A 12,473-nucleotide genomic window follows, 5' to 3' on the forward strand; every position below is an offset into this window, starting at 1 on the left:
TGTGCGCTGACGTGGGCAACGTATGCAGGTGCCTCATCTCCAAGAAAACAAGGACGACTGGGGAAATGTCGATAGTGCCCTTGTACTCTGATCACGTTCATTCGTAACTTTTGCTATTTTTTTTTTACCTGTAGCATGTACTGTGGTGGGTGAGAAATTTGCAGATAAAGACCAGAAAAAAAGTGAGAAATTGCAGTTCAGTACTCGACAGTTGGGAAAGTTGAAATGAAGGACCAATTAGGTTTGAAATTTTCTAATTTCCACCTCAATGAAAAGTAGGAAGTTCATGTTAGGACTCAATTTTTTGTTCTTTTTTATCAATTTCTCTTTTTTTTTTTTTTTTTTTGGTTGAAATTTTGATGGTATTTGTTTCTTCTAATAGCTTATAGCCTTACATCATGAAAATTTTGTTTAGGATAGATTATAGAAAGTGTGAATATAGATTCTTGAGTTGGGTAGGTAGAAATGAATAATGAATGATTGCGACAAAAAACAAACTTCTAGAAATAGAGATACTAGACTTTTATACTATACTTTCTCATTAAAATTGTTAGATGCGATATTGATGATTTGTGGTTAGATGCGATGCCTGTAATTATTAAGGATATTTTCTACGAGGATCAATGTAACTATTTTTATGTAGCTCGGGGTTCAGGTTTTATGTCCCTCTCGATGCAAAACTCTAATATTAATATAATAAATGAAACCGGGTGTGGGGCTGAGCCTCCCAGCTAGACTGGGTTCCAAACCCCTTTAAAAATAATAATAATAATATGTTAACCACCAATAGATTTTCATCATGATATGACCTTATTGCATCTTGATATTAGAAATTAAAGTGGCCCTTCAATAAATTGGCAATGCTTTCATGCTTTTGTTTCTTTTAATTAGGATATTTCATAGCAGGACCATACTCTTGCTTAAGTTGTCATTCTGCATTTGTGCCGTGGTGAGTTGCATAATACTAGAAGACAACCAAAATTTGAGGACTGTCGATATGGGATTCACTACAAAGAATATGACAATATTGTGTTACCAAGGAGAAAACCAAAATTCAAGCATGAAAAATATGAGCAGCTAGCATCTTATTAAGTGAAACCTAAACAGTCAATAAGTTTCCAGATAGTACTTGCTATTCTAAAGTTGTATGCCTTCAATTTTGAGCAGAATCGGGTTGAAGGAGACCCTCTCGAATCTGCGAAGCAACGTCTCTCACAGCACCTGGCCCGTGGGGAATGAAAACGGATGATGACTTAGATAATGCTCCGATCTCCTTCATGGTGTCAAAGTATTGAGTCAGTAGAACCATGTCCATGACATCCTTGGCTGATGCTCCAGGAACATTTTCAGAGAATAGAACAACACTATTTCTCAGCCCGTCAACAATGGCCTGGCGCTGGCGAGCTATTCCAAGCCCTGCTAAGTACTTGGACTCTGCTTCTGCTTCAGCTCTCTTGACCTGTAAAATTTTTTCTGCTTCAGCCTTTTCCATTGCAGCAACCCTCAGTCTTGCAGCTGTTTTGAGACATAGTGATATATCAAATCAAAACAAATATGGAGTGAAATATAACCAGATTAGGTACAAATTGTTTCTTGTAAGTTGTAACATATTTTTACACATAAGCAACAAGATTACCTGCATTGATCTCATTCATCGCTCTCTTGACACGATCATCAGGCACAATATCAACAATAAGGGTCTGGACTATTTTGAAACCATAAGCAGACATTGCCTGTTAAGTAAATGGTTAACATTGCTGCTTCTCAAAATCTGTGTAAACATCTATTTCTTGAAGTAATTGATAATTGTATTACCTTTGCAAGCTCCTTTTCAACGACTTTTGCTATATCACTCTTCTGCTCAAAGACATTATCCAACTCCAGCTTGGGTACACTTGCCCTGATAACTGAATGTCGATCGAAAAAGATTAGCTGCTAATAAAACAGTACGAGCTAGCCTCAGTGTTTAGTTTACCAATCACATTTTCAACACTACTGCAGAAAAGAATGAAACTGTCTACCATCGAAAACATAGGCTTGAATCTGCTCATTGGCGTTAGTTAGCTTATAGAAAGCATGCTCTACTTTTTCCGGTAATGCACGAAACTGAATAGATGCAACCACATTGACAAATACATTATCCTGGAAAAACCAATGTTAAATAGCAAATCAATTCAAGACCAAAAAAATTTATAATATGTACGTTACAACCCTAGCCTGCTGAAGGTTCATAGATATTTAGAAGTTTGTTTAGAACTATATGTATGTACAATGAGGATTAGCTAGATGAGAATAACTCAGTGATACGATCGATTTGGCCTTTTCCCCTTGATCATGAAGGAGAGAGGTCCATCACTTCCGGGAGTCCTTTGATCAAAATATCTACATTACTCAGTTTCAGGGAAACTAACCTTAGTCTTGGTTTCACATTTAACATCGAGCTGTCGCACACGCAGTGATACCTCACCAGCTATCTTGTACCCAAAACACCAAGGCAAGCAGTGAATACCTGGTTCAAGCGCATCATCAAACTTACCAAAATGTTCCCTCACAGCAACCTTTGACTCCTTCACTTGCAAACAGCCGAATACTAGACCCATACTTCAATTTGATCCGCAGCTAGTCTAATAGAGTCATAGTAATACTAATGTTAGTCTACCAATTCATAAAAATGATTAAGAAAACATCCAGACAATGAAGAAATTTATTCATTTCTGATTTCGAACAATATGACTCAAAATGAGATCACAAACAAGATGAAGGAGTGTGAATGCAAATATAAGAGCAGTGTTTGTATAGTTGGCAATAACTTAGTTGAGATTTGATTTAATATGAGGAATTCAAATCAATTCCACATGACCAACATGTGTGTATCAATGCCACAATGATATGTTTCAGAAAACACCGAGTAATATCCAAAGAATCAAAGAAGCTTCTTTCTTGTTATTCTTCTTCAAATTTTCTGAGCAACCGAACAATATATAAGACAATAGAGTTGTATATATAGCCATACCTTACAACGCAACTGTTTCTTGTAAACTCTTTTGTTATGATCTCTTTCTTGTAATCCAAACCCAAATTGCTGAGTTCATGTATATGATCGATCGATCGATCGATCTCTTTCTTGTTTTGCTTCTCGATCTTTAATTCCAGTTTTATATATGGACTCTGGTAGACTGATCGGCAGGCGCAACAATATTCAGTATAGTCACTAGGGTTCCGGAAATAACATATTTTGAATACCCTGTGCACGTTTTACCGACGAATGAGCGTCGGCTGTATGAGTGATGCTCCAATTTTTTTTTTTTTTCAAGTAAATCTAACGCTGACACGTCTTATGTAAGTAAATTCTTTCCTTTACCTCAAATTTAATTTTCTCGTCTCTTTTAACAATGATAATTTAGGTATATTTATCAAATAAATTGTACAATACTATTCCTACTTTCCTAGCTTGGAAGAGACCTTATTTCATGCGTTACCTATCCTTCTAGGACCACCTAGGTACGTATAGGCTTGTATTCCTCGTTCCTCTGGACTACCTATAATATGCTAATATATAAACAGCGTCATTCTTCATTATCAACCAGATTACCAGAAAATACTGATCAGAACTGCCGCAGATGGTGGCTCTTTTAGTGTTGCAGACTTGACATCCTGTTAGATAAGAGAAGCAAGACTGCCATGTGGTGAATTCCGTAGATAGTATTTGATGCAAGTAGTTACTTCATTAATCTGAGCAAGCTGTATGATTTCCTGTGACTTTCAGTCTAAATCAGAAACAGGATCTGTTTTAATGTCTACATCCACCAGGGTTGGGTTCACTATTCCTGTGATTAATATTTGGAGATACTAGTAAACTAATTCGGGAATGACATCAATATTTTCCCCCTTCAATCCAAGAGTAAACTCTGCCTTCAAATCTTGATGTGAAATCAACAGGAAAGAAAAAGTTGACAAGAAATTACCACCGAGTAATTATACATTTGCGGGGTGGAAGAATTACTATTTACTTTTACTAAGCCTTATCAATGAACTGAGCATACATACACGCAAAGAGGCTTTTACCTTCATTTAACAGTCAGATGCTGGCAGGTACACAGCAATAGAACTATTCAGAAAGGGAAAGGAAAGACTTATTTTGTGCTATAATTGACCAAACAATTTGAAGCTGTCACAATTGGATAGTCAAATCTAAGATAATATGCATACAGAAAACTAAAGCCATATGTCATTCTTTCGAGTTAGGTTTAGGTGATTTCTGAGGATAACATGGAGAAGCGGGAGGACCCTTTGGGCTTGACAAGCTCCTTACCGGTTGTCCATTCCTCGGTACAAAGATTGCTTGTGTTCTAATGCCATTCTTAGCATTCAAGTTGGCTCTGGTACGAGCTGCTTGCATGGTTTGAAAGTGATAAGAAGAACTGGCCATGTCCTTGAGGCTTGGTAAAGGCTTTAGGGCTTCAACAACTTCACTCATCATTGGTCTGGCTTTTGGGTCACGGCTGAGGCAGCGGGCAGCCAGTTGGATAGCTTTTTGTGCACCCTTGATTGAAAAATGGCCTTCGAGCCGGGGGTCAATTAACTGGAATAACCTCCTCTTGTCTCCAAAAAGTTGTCTCGCCCATTCCACAAGATTGTGTTCTCCATTTGGTCTATTTTTATCCATGGATCTTCTTCCATTTAGCATTTCAAGTAGGACTACTCCAAAACTGTAGACATCACTCTTTGATGTCAAATGTCCTGAATCAAAAACCATGTTATAAGGCAATGTCAGTTCATGATCAGGCAACATAACAAAGGTATAAAGGTATATGGCCTTGGTATGTGATTACTCATGAACAGCCAAAGACCCCTGAGAAACACCAAGTACTGAACTTTTAATAACCTATGTTTTTGCATATTTGATGGACTTGAAACTTCAGCAAACTATCTATAACCTCTACATTATCAGAGGTTGATTGTATGAGAGATAAGTCAGGTCCAAGTTAGTTAACATTTGAAAGAAAAATAAGTTCAAATGAATATAATTTGTCTATCACCAGTTCACCAGTAACTGGTGGTTCTCATTGTTAGAGTATAAGTAATTACCAAAACCAAAAATATGATTACTACCAAACTCACCAGTCATCACATATTCTGGGGCTGCATAACCATAGGTTCCCATGACTCGCGTAGACACATGAGTCTTATCACCTTCAGGACCATCTTTGGCAAGTCCAAAATCCGAGAGCTTCGCGTTGTAATCCTAAATTAACATATCCACTTTCAGAATACAATAGGAGCAGAGAAATGAAAGAGTTTTTGCTCAGCCATAGTAATTTACCGCGTCTAATAGGATATTAGATGTTTTGAAGTCACGGTATATGACAGGTTTTTGAACTTCTTCATGAAGAAAGGCAAGACCCTTTGCAGCACCAAGTGCAATTTTCATTCTAATGGACCAAGGAAGAGGCAGGGACCCTTCACCATGCAAAATGGTTGTTACCAATGATCATTAGATACAGGATAAATACAGTTACAACACAAACTCAATAGCTACATCCGACTCATGCATGCCATCGTGTTAGTATTTACAACAGCTAGTTCCAATAAACATGCAGTAAAATTAGAGAATATGAAAGGAACAGTTGCTTACTTCTGAATAGGTGGTTTTCCAAACTTCCTCGCGGTAAAAACTCATAAACCAGCAACCTCTGATCATCTTCAATGGAGTAACCAATCAATTTTACCAAATTTGGATGGATGAGATCACCAAGAAAATAAATTTCAGCCTGAAATACAAAGAAATCAAGATTATGATATAAACACCAAGTTGGGAAGTAATATATAGTAAAAAAACAGGAGAGAAGAAGTCATACAAGCCATTCTTTGTGACCCTGAAGTCCATCATGGTTGAGGGTCTTAACTGCGACTGTAAGCCCAGTACCAGGCTTCACAGGAGCAGTTCCATTCTCCTCTATCCAGCCCTTGAACACACAACCAAATCCACCCTCCCCAAGAAGAGACTCCGGTCTGAAGTTTCTAGTTGCTAACTTAAGGTCATTAAATGTGAATTTCCGCAGCTGAGAAGCAACCTTCAGTTCCTCACTGAAATAGGGTGTGGATGTAGTACTTCCAGCATTACTAGTAGTTGTAGAGGACCCTCCACGAGTAAGGTCTCGATCTCTACTTTTTTCATTTGAAGATTTAGTTTCCGCTGATTTACATAAGATCCAACACATGTCAATGAATGATGCATATTACTACACTTGAATGAAAGATATTGGTATATGGCATCACCTGTTAGTTAGGAACTTCATAATAAATGCCAGACACTACCTCTTCAAGTACATAGCTAGTAAATCAATTAGAACTAATACACTAACTAATTGCAATCAATCAGTCATATCAATTATAAGTCCAACATGCAAAATCAGTAAATGCCCGAACTTCACTACTTGGTTCATGGTCGTTAGACAAAAATTTCATAAAAACCTTCGGCCTCTGATACTTTGCAGTCTTCCTAACCTAAATTATACAGATTTAGAGTGAAAAGATTTGATTTTGATGGAGTATTATACTTTGCTTAATGAAATTTAAGACCACCAAACATGCTTTGAGTTAAAACCATTTCCATGGACCTTGATGTTAACATTTATTGCCCAAAAACAGAACAACCGCCATCCTCGAAATTAATGCAGCTTGACAAGAATTTGCCAAAAAAGAAAAACAAGGACAGTAGCAAATTACCAAAAGATATAGTAGTCCCAGTCATGGTGCTATCAACTTTGGATCTTGAAGAAGGCATGCAAATCCCAAAAGAGAACTTAATGCAACACCCAGTTTCCTCCACAGCCTCATGCTTCTTCTTCTTCTTCCTTCCCTTTGATTTGCTCCCATCCCAAGTCTCCACCTTTAACAAACCCATCTTTACAAACTCTTCCAGATTCAGACTCCCATAGGTCACAGACCCAGAGATTTCACATACCACAAAGAACCCCTTTCGAACAGACCAATATGCAAACTCTGAAAGCTCACAGAAATGTGTGTTGCAACTCAAACTGAATCAGACGCAGATGGTCAAAATCGAAAAAGTTCCGACCTTTACCAAACCCATCACAAATTTGACATACCAAACAAAACCCATTTCAAACCAACTTCTATGCAACCCAAAAAAAGCTCACAGAAATGTGAGTTGGAGCTGAATTTGAATCAGAGTATCAGACCCAAATGGTCAAAAAGGCCACAGATACAGAGAGAAGGCGTGGAAAGAGAGGACTCTGCTGCTTAAGAGAAAAGTTGTTTCACTGTTGGGGCAGGCTGGGCGGCTTGAAAACAGAGGAGGCGGGCAGGGCGGGCAGGAGAGAGAAAGAAGAAGAAAAACAAAAAGCTTTCCTCTTTCTCTTCTTTCACAGTGCTCCAGAACAGTAACTTTGGCATATTCCGAACATCAAATCACCCAAAAAGTATTGGACTTGAGAATTTTGCTTGTTTGGTTAACTCTGCTTTATTTATGGAACCAATTTCATATTGAACATGGCAAATAGAAGGAGCACACTTGGGCAATAATGCAAAGTAGAGTCATGCTGGCCTATAATTTCTTGGTTTGTCTTCTTCTTCGTATATTTTAATATGGATGGAGTGTGGGTTTAGGATAAGAGGGTAGGCTAATATAGTATTAAACTATTGTGAAAGTGGTTGATTGTTCTTCAATGTATGTGTATCAAATCAAATCTCTATCCAATCAGTTTTAAAACGAGTTAACTATCTGATTATAAGAATTAATGATGGCAACCCTTATCACATCGGAGATTCTAAATCTTACGTCAGTCACATTGTTTAGTGTCATAAGTGGGTTTAGCTGTCATCAATTGAGTTTAACTCCGGCGGTCTCAGATTTTAAGTCAAATAACATATTGTTTGACGTTATTTGAGACGTCATTTAAGATGATAAGAAATAGCAGATATTGTTTTTTTTAGGAGAAAAAGGTAATAGCACATAGCATTGCTGTTAACAAGAATATGATTATTACATTGAATTTTCTATTTTCATTCTAAACTCGGTCTTTAAACTATTCAATCATCTGGCGCATCTCAACCTAATTTTACATGCATCAATATTTAACCCTTCAACTAATATAATATGTTGTAGACAATTTTCTCCGTCCAAAGGGAATTAGTATGGGGTAAATTGGGGTTAGAGCGTATAGCATTGCTTAAAGCTCTCCTATAGTTGCGTATTGAATTTAGTGTACCATTTATTAAACAACTACAGTGCTTCTTCCTCAACCTCAAGTATCATCTTTTCTTTTTTTTAGAAACCATTTCCTTGTAAATGTCACCTTTTGTAGAAACCTTCGCATAAGAGCCTCCTCCATTAGAAGAAAAAATAAGTCTCCGCTTTGAAAGGGAAGAATTTTTCCCCAAGAAGAAATGGGTGTTAAAAAATTAAACGAAATAATCTAACTACTCTTGGATCTTACTTTTCTTTGGTAAATAACAGAACCTTAATTATTGTGGGACCTAATCAGTGTCAATGATTACCTAGTGGTTTGCAGTTAGCCGGCCGTGGACTTTCCCGGTGGCCCCCCTCGAAGCATATTTTCTTCCTCAAAATATCAAATTATTAGAACATACAGGACTTAGCGCACGAGATTCACAGTAAAAATGGAAACCCTAACAAGGAGAAGATAGCAGTTTAACTACATTGAAACTTCACGAACACGAAAGAGTAGCTACAGGGAATTACAGAACCATTTTACTCTCTGGTAGTCTGGTAACCTCCTTAGTCCTTACACAACTATCTCAAGCTACAGGTGGTGCAAATGATACTTAATCGACGACTAATCCAAGAGTACAATAGTCAGTTAAACGTGCTTGAAGCATCGTTGCTGGTTACACCTTTCTCGCCTGGTTCTACCTCTATCACTGAATTCATCATCCACAAAACATGTAGTGTATATTCACCAGAAGCCATAGCAACCAACCTGAACAGCTGTCTTAGCGTTTTTAGTCATGAAATTTTTTGAAATGCTTCATGTTTCAAGCCATGTCAAGGATCCTACTATCAAAAATTTGCCTGGAAGTTCGCCAGCGGCTGGTGCAAGGTAGGTAATTGTCTTTCTGAAATGTTATATATTTGGTAAGAATAAACAAACCAGAATTTTAAACTAATTTGAGCAAGTCACTATAGCTCAGAAATCAAACCTTTCAATGTTGATGTCTGTGACAAAGACAAATCCAGCAACATTACTGCACACAGAATTCGTTGTTAAGGAACATGCATATATATATATATATATTGTAATCTTTGAGATTCCACATATTCTAATCTAATGTATCAAAGTCAAATTTCACATCTTTGGAGATAGAAAAGGTAGGGAAGAAATACTACAAATTTTAACTCTTGTAATGGGGGAAAGTAAGCACTTCCTCCAATACCGAATCTACTGATTCAACTTTAGTCAAACATGGCTATGAGATTACCTAGAGATAATTTCATCGGGCTCCTTAGCATATGAAATAGCGAGAACCATGTGGAGCAAATCACGGTTAATATTTACAGGAACCACCCTTGTAGGGTCAGCAGCAGGCTCGGCACCAATTGGCAAAGCTGATCGAGGGGCCTGTGGCCCACCACCGATTCGAAAGATGGATAAATCACCGAAATTTGCGATATTAGAGTGTGGGCTGAGATCATTTGAGAGGCCATAAAAGTATTCCTGTTAGAAGTATCAGTGTATATGAGCCTTATGACAGAAAGAGCAATAGCACGAGATTTAACTGGCTACACATTTTTTTAATTTGGTAACAAAAAAAGATGATACTGTTGGATTTTTTCCTTTAACTTTCCAACATAAACTTACCCTTATCCTATGACTCCTGGATTTTTGACGGAATTTTACATTCCTGGATACAACTCCCCCTGATTTTTGAAGTTTAACAACATCCACGTTGGGCTTGTTCTTTAATACATCTCTGAGCATGCTGCAAAGCTTTTCCTGCATAGAAGAAATATCTGCATTGTCAGTTTCCCTTCGGGCACTATAACACTTGTAAGAAGTATAATGTTTTAGAAAAATATATAATTAAAGATTTAAAGGTAACGGACGTGGTGACAAACTCAACCCAAAAAAGCAAATGGAACAGAAAAGGATGTTCGTGAGAGATTAAAAGAAGGTAGCAGACTTCACTAAGACTTAAGTACGACAAGAAAGGAACTTGGACTAGAAGGATTTACCTGACCCAAAACCAAGACAACATTAGCATTGAATGTGTCAATTGCATGAAGAAGCAACTGCAAGAAAGATAAAGAAGAAATTATCAAACCAGAACTTTGAATATATTAAAATCACAATGGTCCAAGAACTCTTAAATACCTCATAGCCGGCACCTTCTATCCATCCCATGGTGTTGATGACCAATCCAGCAGCTTGAGATTCAGCATTACCAGTAAATTGTCTCTCTACCATTTGAGAAAGCTCCTTCACAAGCACTCTGTACAAATCCACATTGCTCCTGGAAAACAACAAACTCAGAAGATGTAATGACTAATAGCAACGCAGCATAGCACTGATGACCGATGTAGCAACCATAAAAGTCGACCGTCTAAGAAACTAGTCTACTTTGACATAGGCTAATAATGACAGAAAATGCTAAATCAAATACATACATGGGAGTTGTGTGCCCATAGAAATAAACGAGGGGCATGTCAAGGGGAATCCCTTCCACCGGATCAATAGGCATTTCAATAGGAGTAGCAGCAATGCATCCTGGAATTGTTATAGCTCCTTGTCCAATATCCAAGTCGACAAAAGTAGGTTTCCATCCCTGCTTAGCTGCCCAACTAAGCAGCATTTTCGACAATGTACTTTTCCCAGAATCCGAAGGTCCCACGACAATCACCCTCGGTCCCTGACCACGCAAAAATCCTATTAGTCTTGTATATGCAGTTACAGCGAAGATTACAACAACTCATGAGTTCTAGCCACCAAACACACCAAAACATACATTTTTGCCCAATGAACTCGCATTACCTGAGCCTGAGGAGAATTAGGGTCATCAGACGACAGCGTTTTAGCACGGTTTCGCCGGGCATCCAGCACAGCATGCACATTTACATAACTGATATTCGGCGTCTGCAGAAATTCAACATTGCCCAAACTCATCATTCAAATTGGTGACACCACAATTGCGAACAAAGGTGACTAAAACAAATTATAAATACCTCATCGGCGGTGTAATCCGTTTCGGTGGTGCCGTCCATCTCGATTGTGGCTCCGTACCAAGTGAACACCTTAACCAGTCAATTCATATCAAAATTCAGTTACAAAGTATTATTAAGTAAAAGAAAAGAAAAAAGCTGATCCAAATTGAAGTGAAAGGATGGAGAAGGCTTACGGCGAATTTGAGCCTGGGAGGGAAGGTGAGCCAGATTTCAGGGGGGAGCTCGGTGCCGAAGATCTCGGCGGTACCGTTGAGAAGACGGAGCTTGAGAGGCGCGTCGTTGCCAACTTCGATTCTGAGTTCGCACTCCCGCTCCAATTTGACCTGCCTGATTCCGCCGCCGGCCATCTCCTTTTGGGGTTTGGGATCCGCCGGAGCTCACAGGGTTTTCAACTTTTTTCAAGTGAAAGAGCAGGGGTTTAAGTTCGTTTTATTTTCTGGGTCGGGTCAGGGAAGAAGCGGGTACGGGTTCAATGAAACACTCGTGCCACTGTTTGCCTCAAAATGTCCAAACAGCCATTCACATGTAATTTGTTGAAAACGAACCAAATTTGATTCTCACTCAAATGTAGTCATTCAAGTTTGATTTTCATCGAAGACTCCAAAACTATCGGTCATTCTAGTACTAGCGATGTTTGGTTGGTAGAAGATCCTAGAATAAAAATATTAGTTATTTCTCAATTTTGCACTAGATTTACAAGTCTTGATTTGCCCATTGCACGAGTTGTGTAGCCGATTCTTGTAATCGAGATTTGTCTTTCTTATCTTGTCATCTTGTGTACACTAGCTTTAGAATTGCTCGATTGTGTAGAATAAATTGAAATTTACCTTCGATTGAATAGTGAGTGAGAATGCACACTCATTATAAGTGTTCAAATTAGTTGATTAATATGTCATATGCACGAGCAGCTGGATAATCTCACATCTTATTGGGCCAATAAAGAGTTTGTGCCAATGTTTCGGCCAAGCCGATAAACCTACGATGTTGATTGGGCTTAGCCAAAAGCCCAAAACTAAGCCTCTTTTTATTTTTATCTAATAGAATATGTTTTCTCTCTATAAGATGAGGCCATCAACTAGTGCGTCTTTTTAAAACTAGCAAAAGCGCCCGCACCATGCCGCGGGATTTGTTGTTAACAATTTTTTTCTACTCCGCATCTATTTTCTTCTCATTTGCCTCATCTAAAGTCAATCCCAACACTGTTGTCTAGATGTCCCTTGAGGCCTTGAATCTCTTCTTCGTACACACAATCTATCTGCTCCTCATC

At 38.2% G+C, this 12,473-nt stretch overlaps 3 protein-coding genes across 3 annotated transcripts; all 3 read right to left on the reverse strand.

Annotated features, from left to right (window-relative positions):
• Positions 1–3,847, reverse strand: LOC112190469 (hypersensitive-induced response protein 2). Its single transcript, XM_040514085.1, has 7 exons — positions 3,014–3,847; positions 2,412–2,624; positions 2,022–2,142; positions 1,816–1,907; positions 1,637–1,733; positions 915–1,515; positions 1–128 (listed from the first exon to the last, which is right to left on the reverse strand). Exons 2-6 carry the CDS (start codon positions 2,598–2,600, stop codon positions 1,154–1,156), a joined length of 861 nt encoding a protein of 286 aa, XP_040370019.1. The 5' UTR covers positions 2,601–2,624; positions 3,014–3,847; the 3' UTR covers positions 1–128; positions 915–1,153.
• Positions 3,848–4,044: 197 nt separating this feature from the next.
• On the reverse strand, positions 4,045–7,454 carry LOC112190467 (probable serine/threonine-protein kinase PIX7). Its single transcript, XM_024329895.2, has 6 exons — positions 6,730–7,454; positions 5,859–6,196; positions 5,636–5,771; positions 5,324–5,460; positions 5,122–5,245; positions 4,045–4,740 (listed from the first exon to the last, which is right to left on the reverse strand). Exons 1-6 carry the CDS (start codon positions 6,905–6,907, stop codon positions 4,229–4,231), a joined length of 1,425 nt encoding a protein of 474 aa, XP_024185663.1. The 5' UTR covers positions 6,908–7,454; the 3' UTR covers positions 4,045–4,228.
• Positions 7,455–8,649: 1,195 nt separating this feature from the next.
• On the reverse strand, positions 8,650–11,665 carry LOC112190468 (protein CLP1 homolog). The gene is made up of 10 exons (XM_024329896.2): positions 11,380–11,665; positions 11,207–11,275; positions 11,016–11,117; positions 10,652–10,893; positions 10,359–10,497; positions 10,220–10,276; positions 9,846–9,980; positions 9,466–9,701; positions 9,187–9,231; positions 8,650–9,102 (listed from the first exon to the last, which is right to left on the reverse strand). The coding sequence occupies exons 1-10, from the start codon at positions 11,551–11,553 to the stop codon at positions 9,015–9,017; spliced, it is 1,287 nt and encodes a 428-aa protein (XP_024185664.1). The 5' UTR covers positions 11,554–11,665; the 3' UTR covers positions 8,650–9,014.
• Positions 11,666–12,473: the final 808 nt, after the last annotated feature.

The sequence above is a fragment of the Rosa chinensis genome, chromosome 2 (genome assembly GCF_002994745.2).
Source record: "Rosa chinensis cultivar Old Blush chromosome 2, RchiOBHm-V2, whole genome shotgun sequence".
Classification (NCBI taxonomy): Eukaryota; Viridiplantae; Streptophyta; class Magnoliopsida; order Rosales; family Rosaceae; genus Rosa; species Rosa chinensis.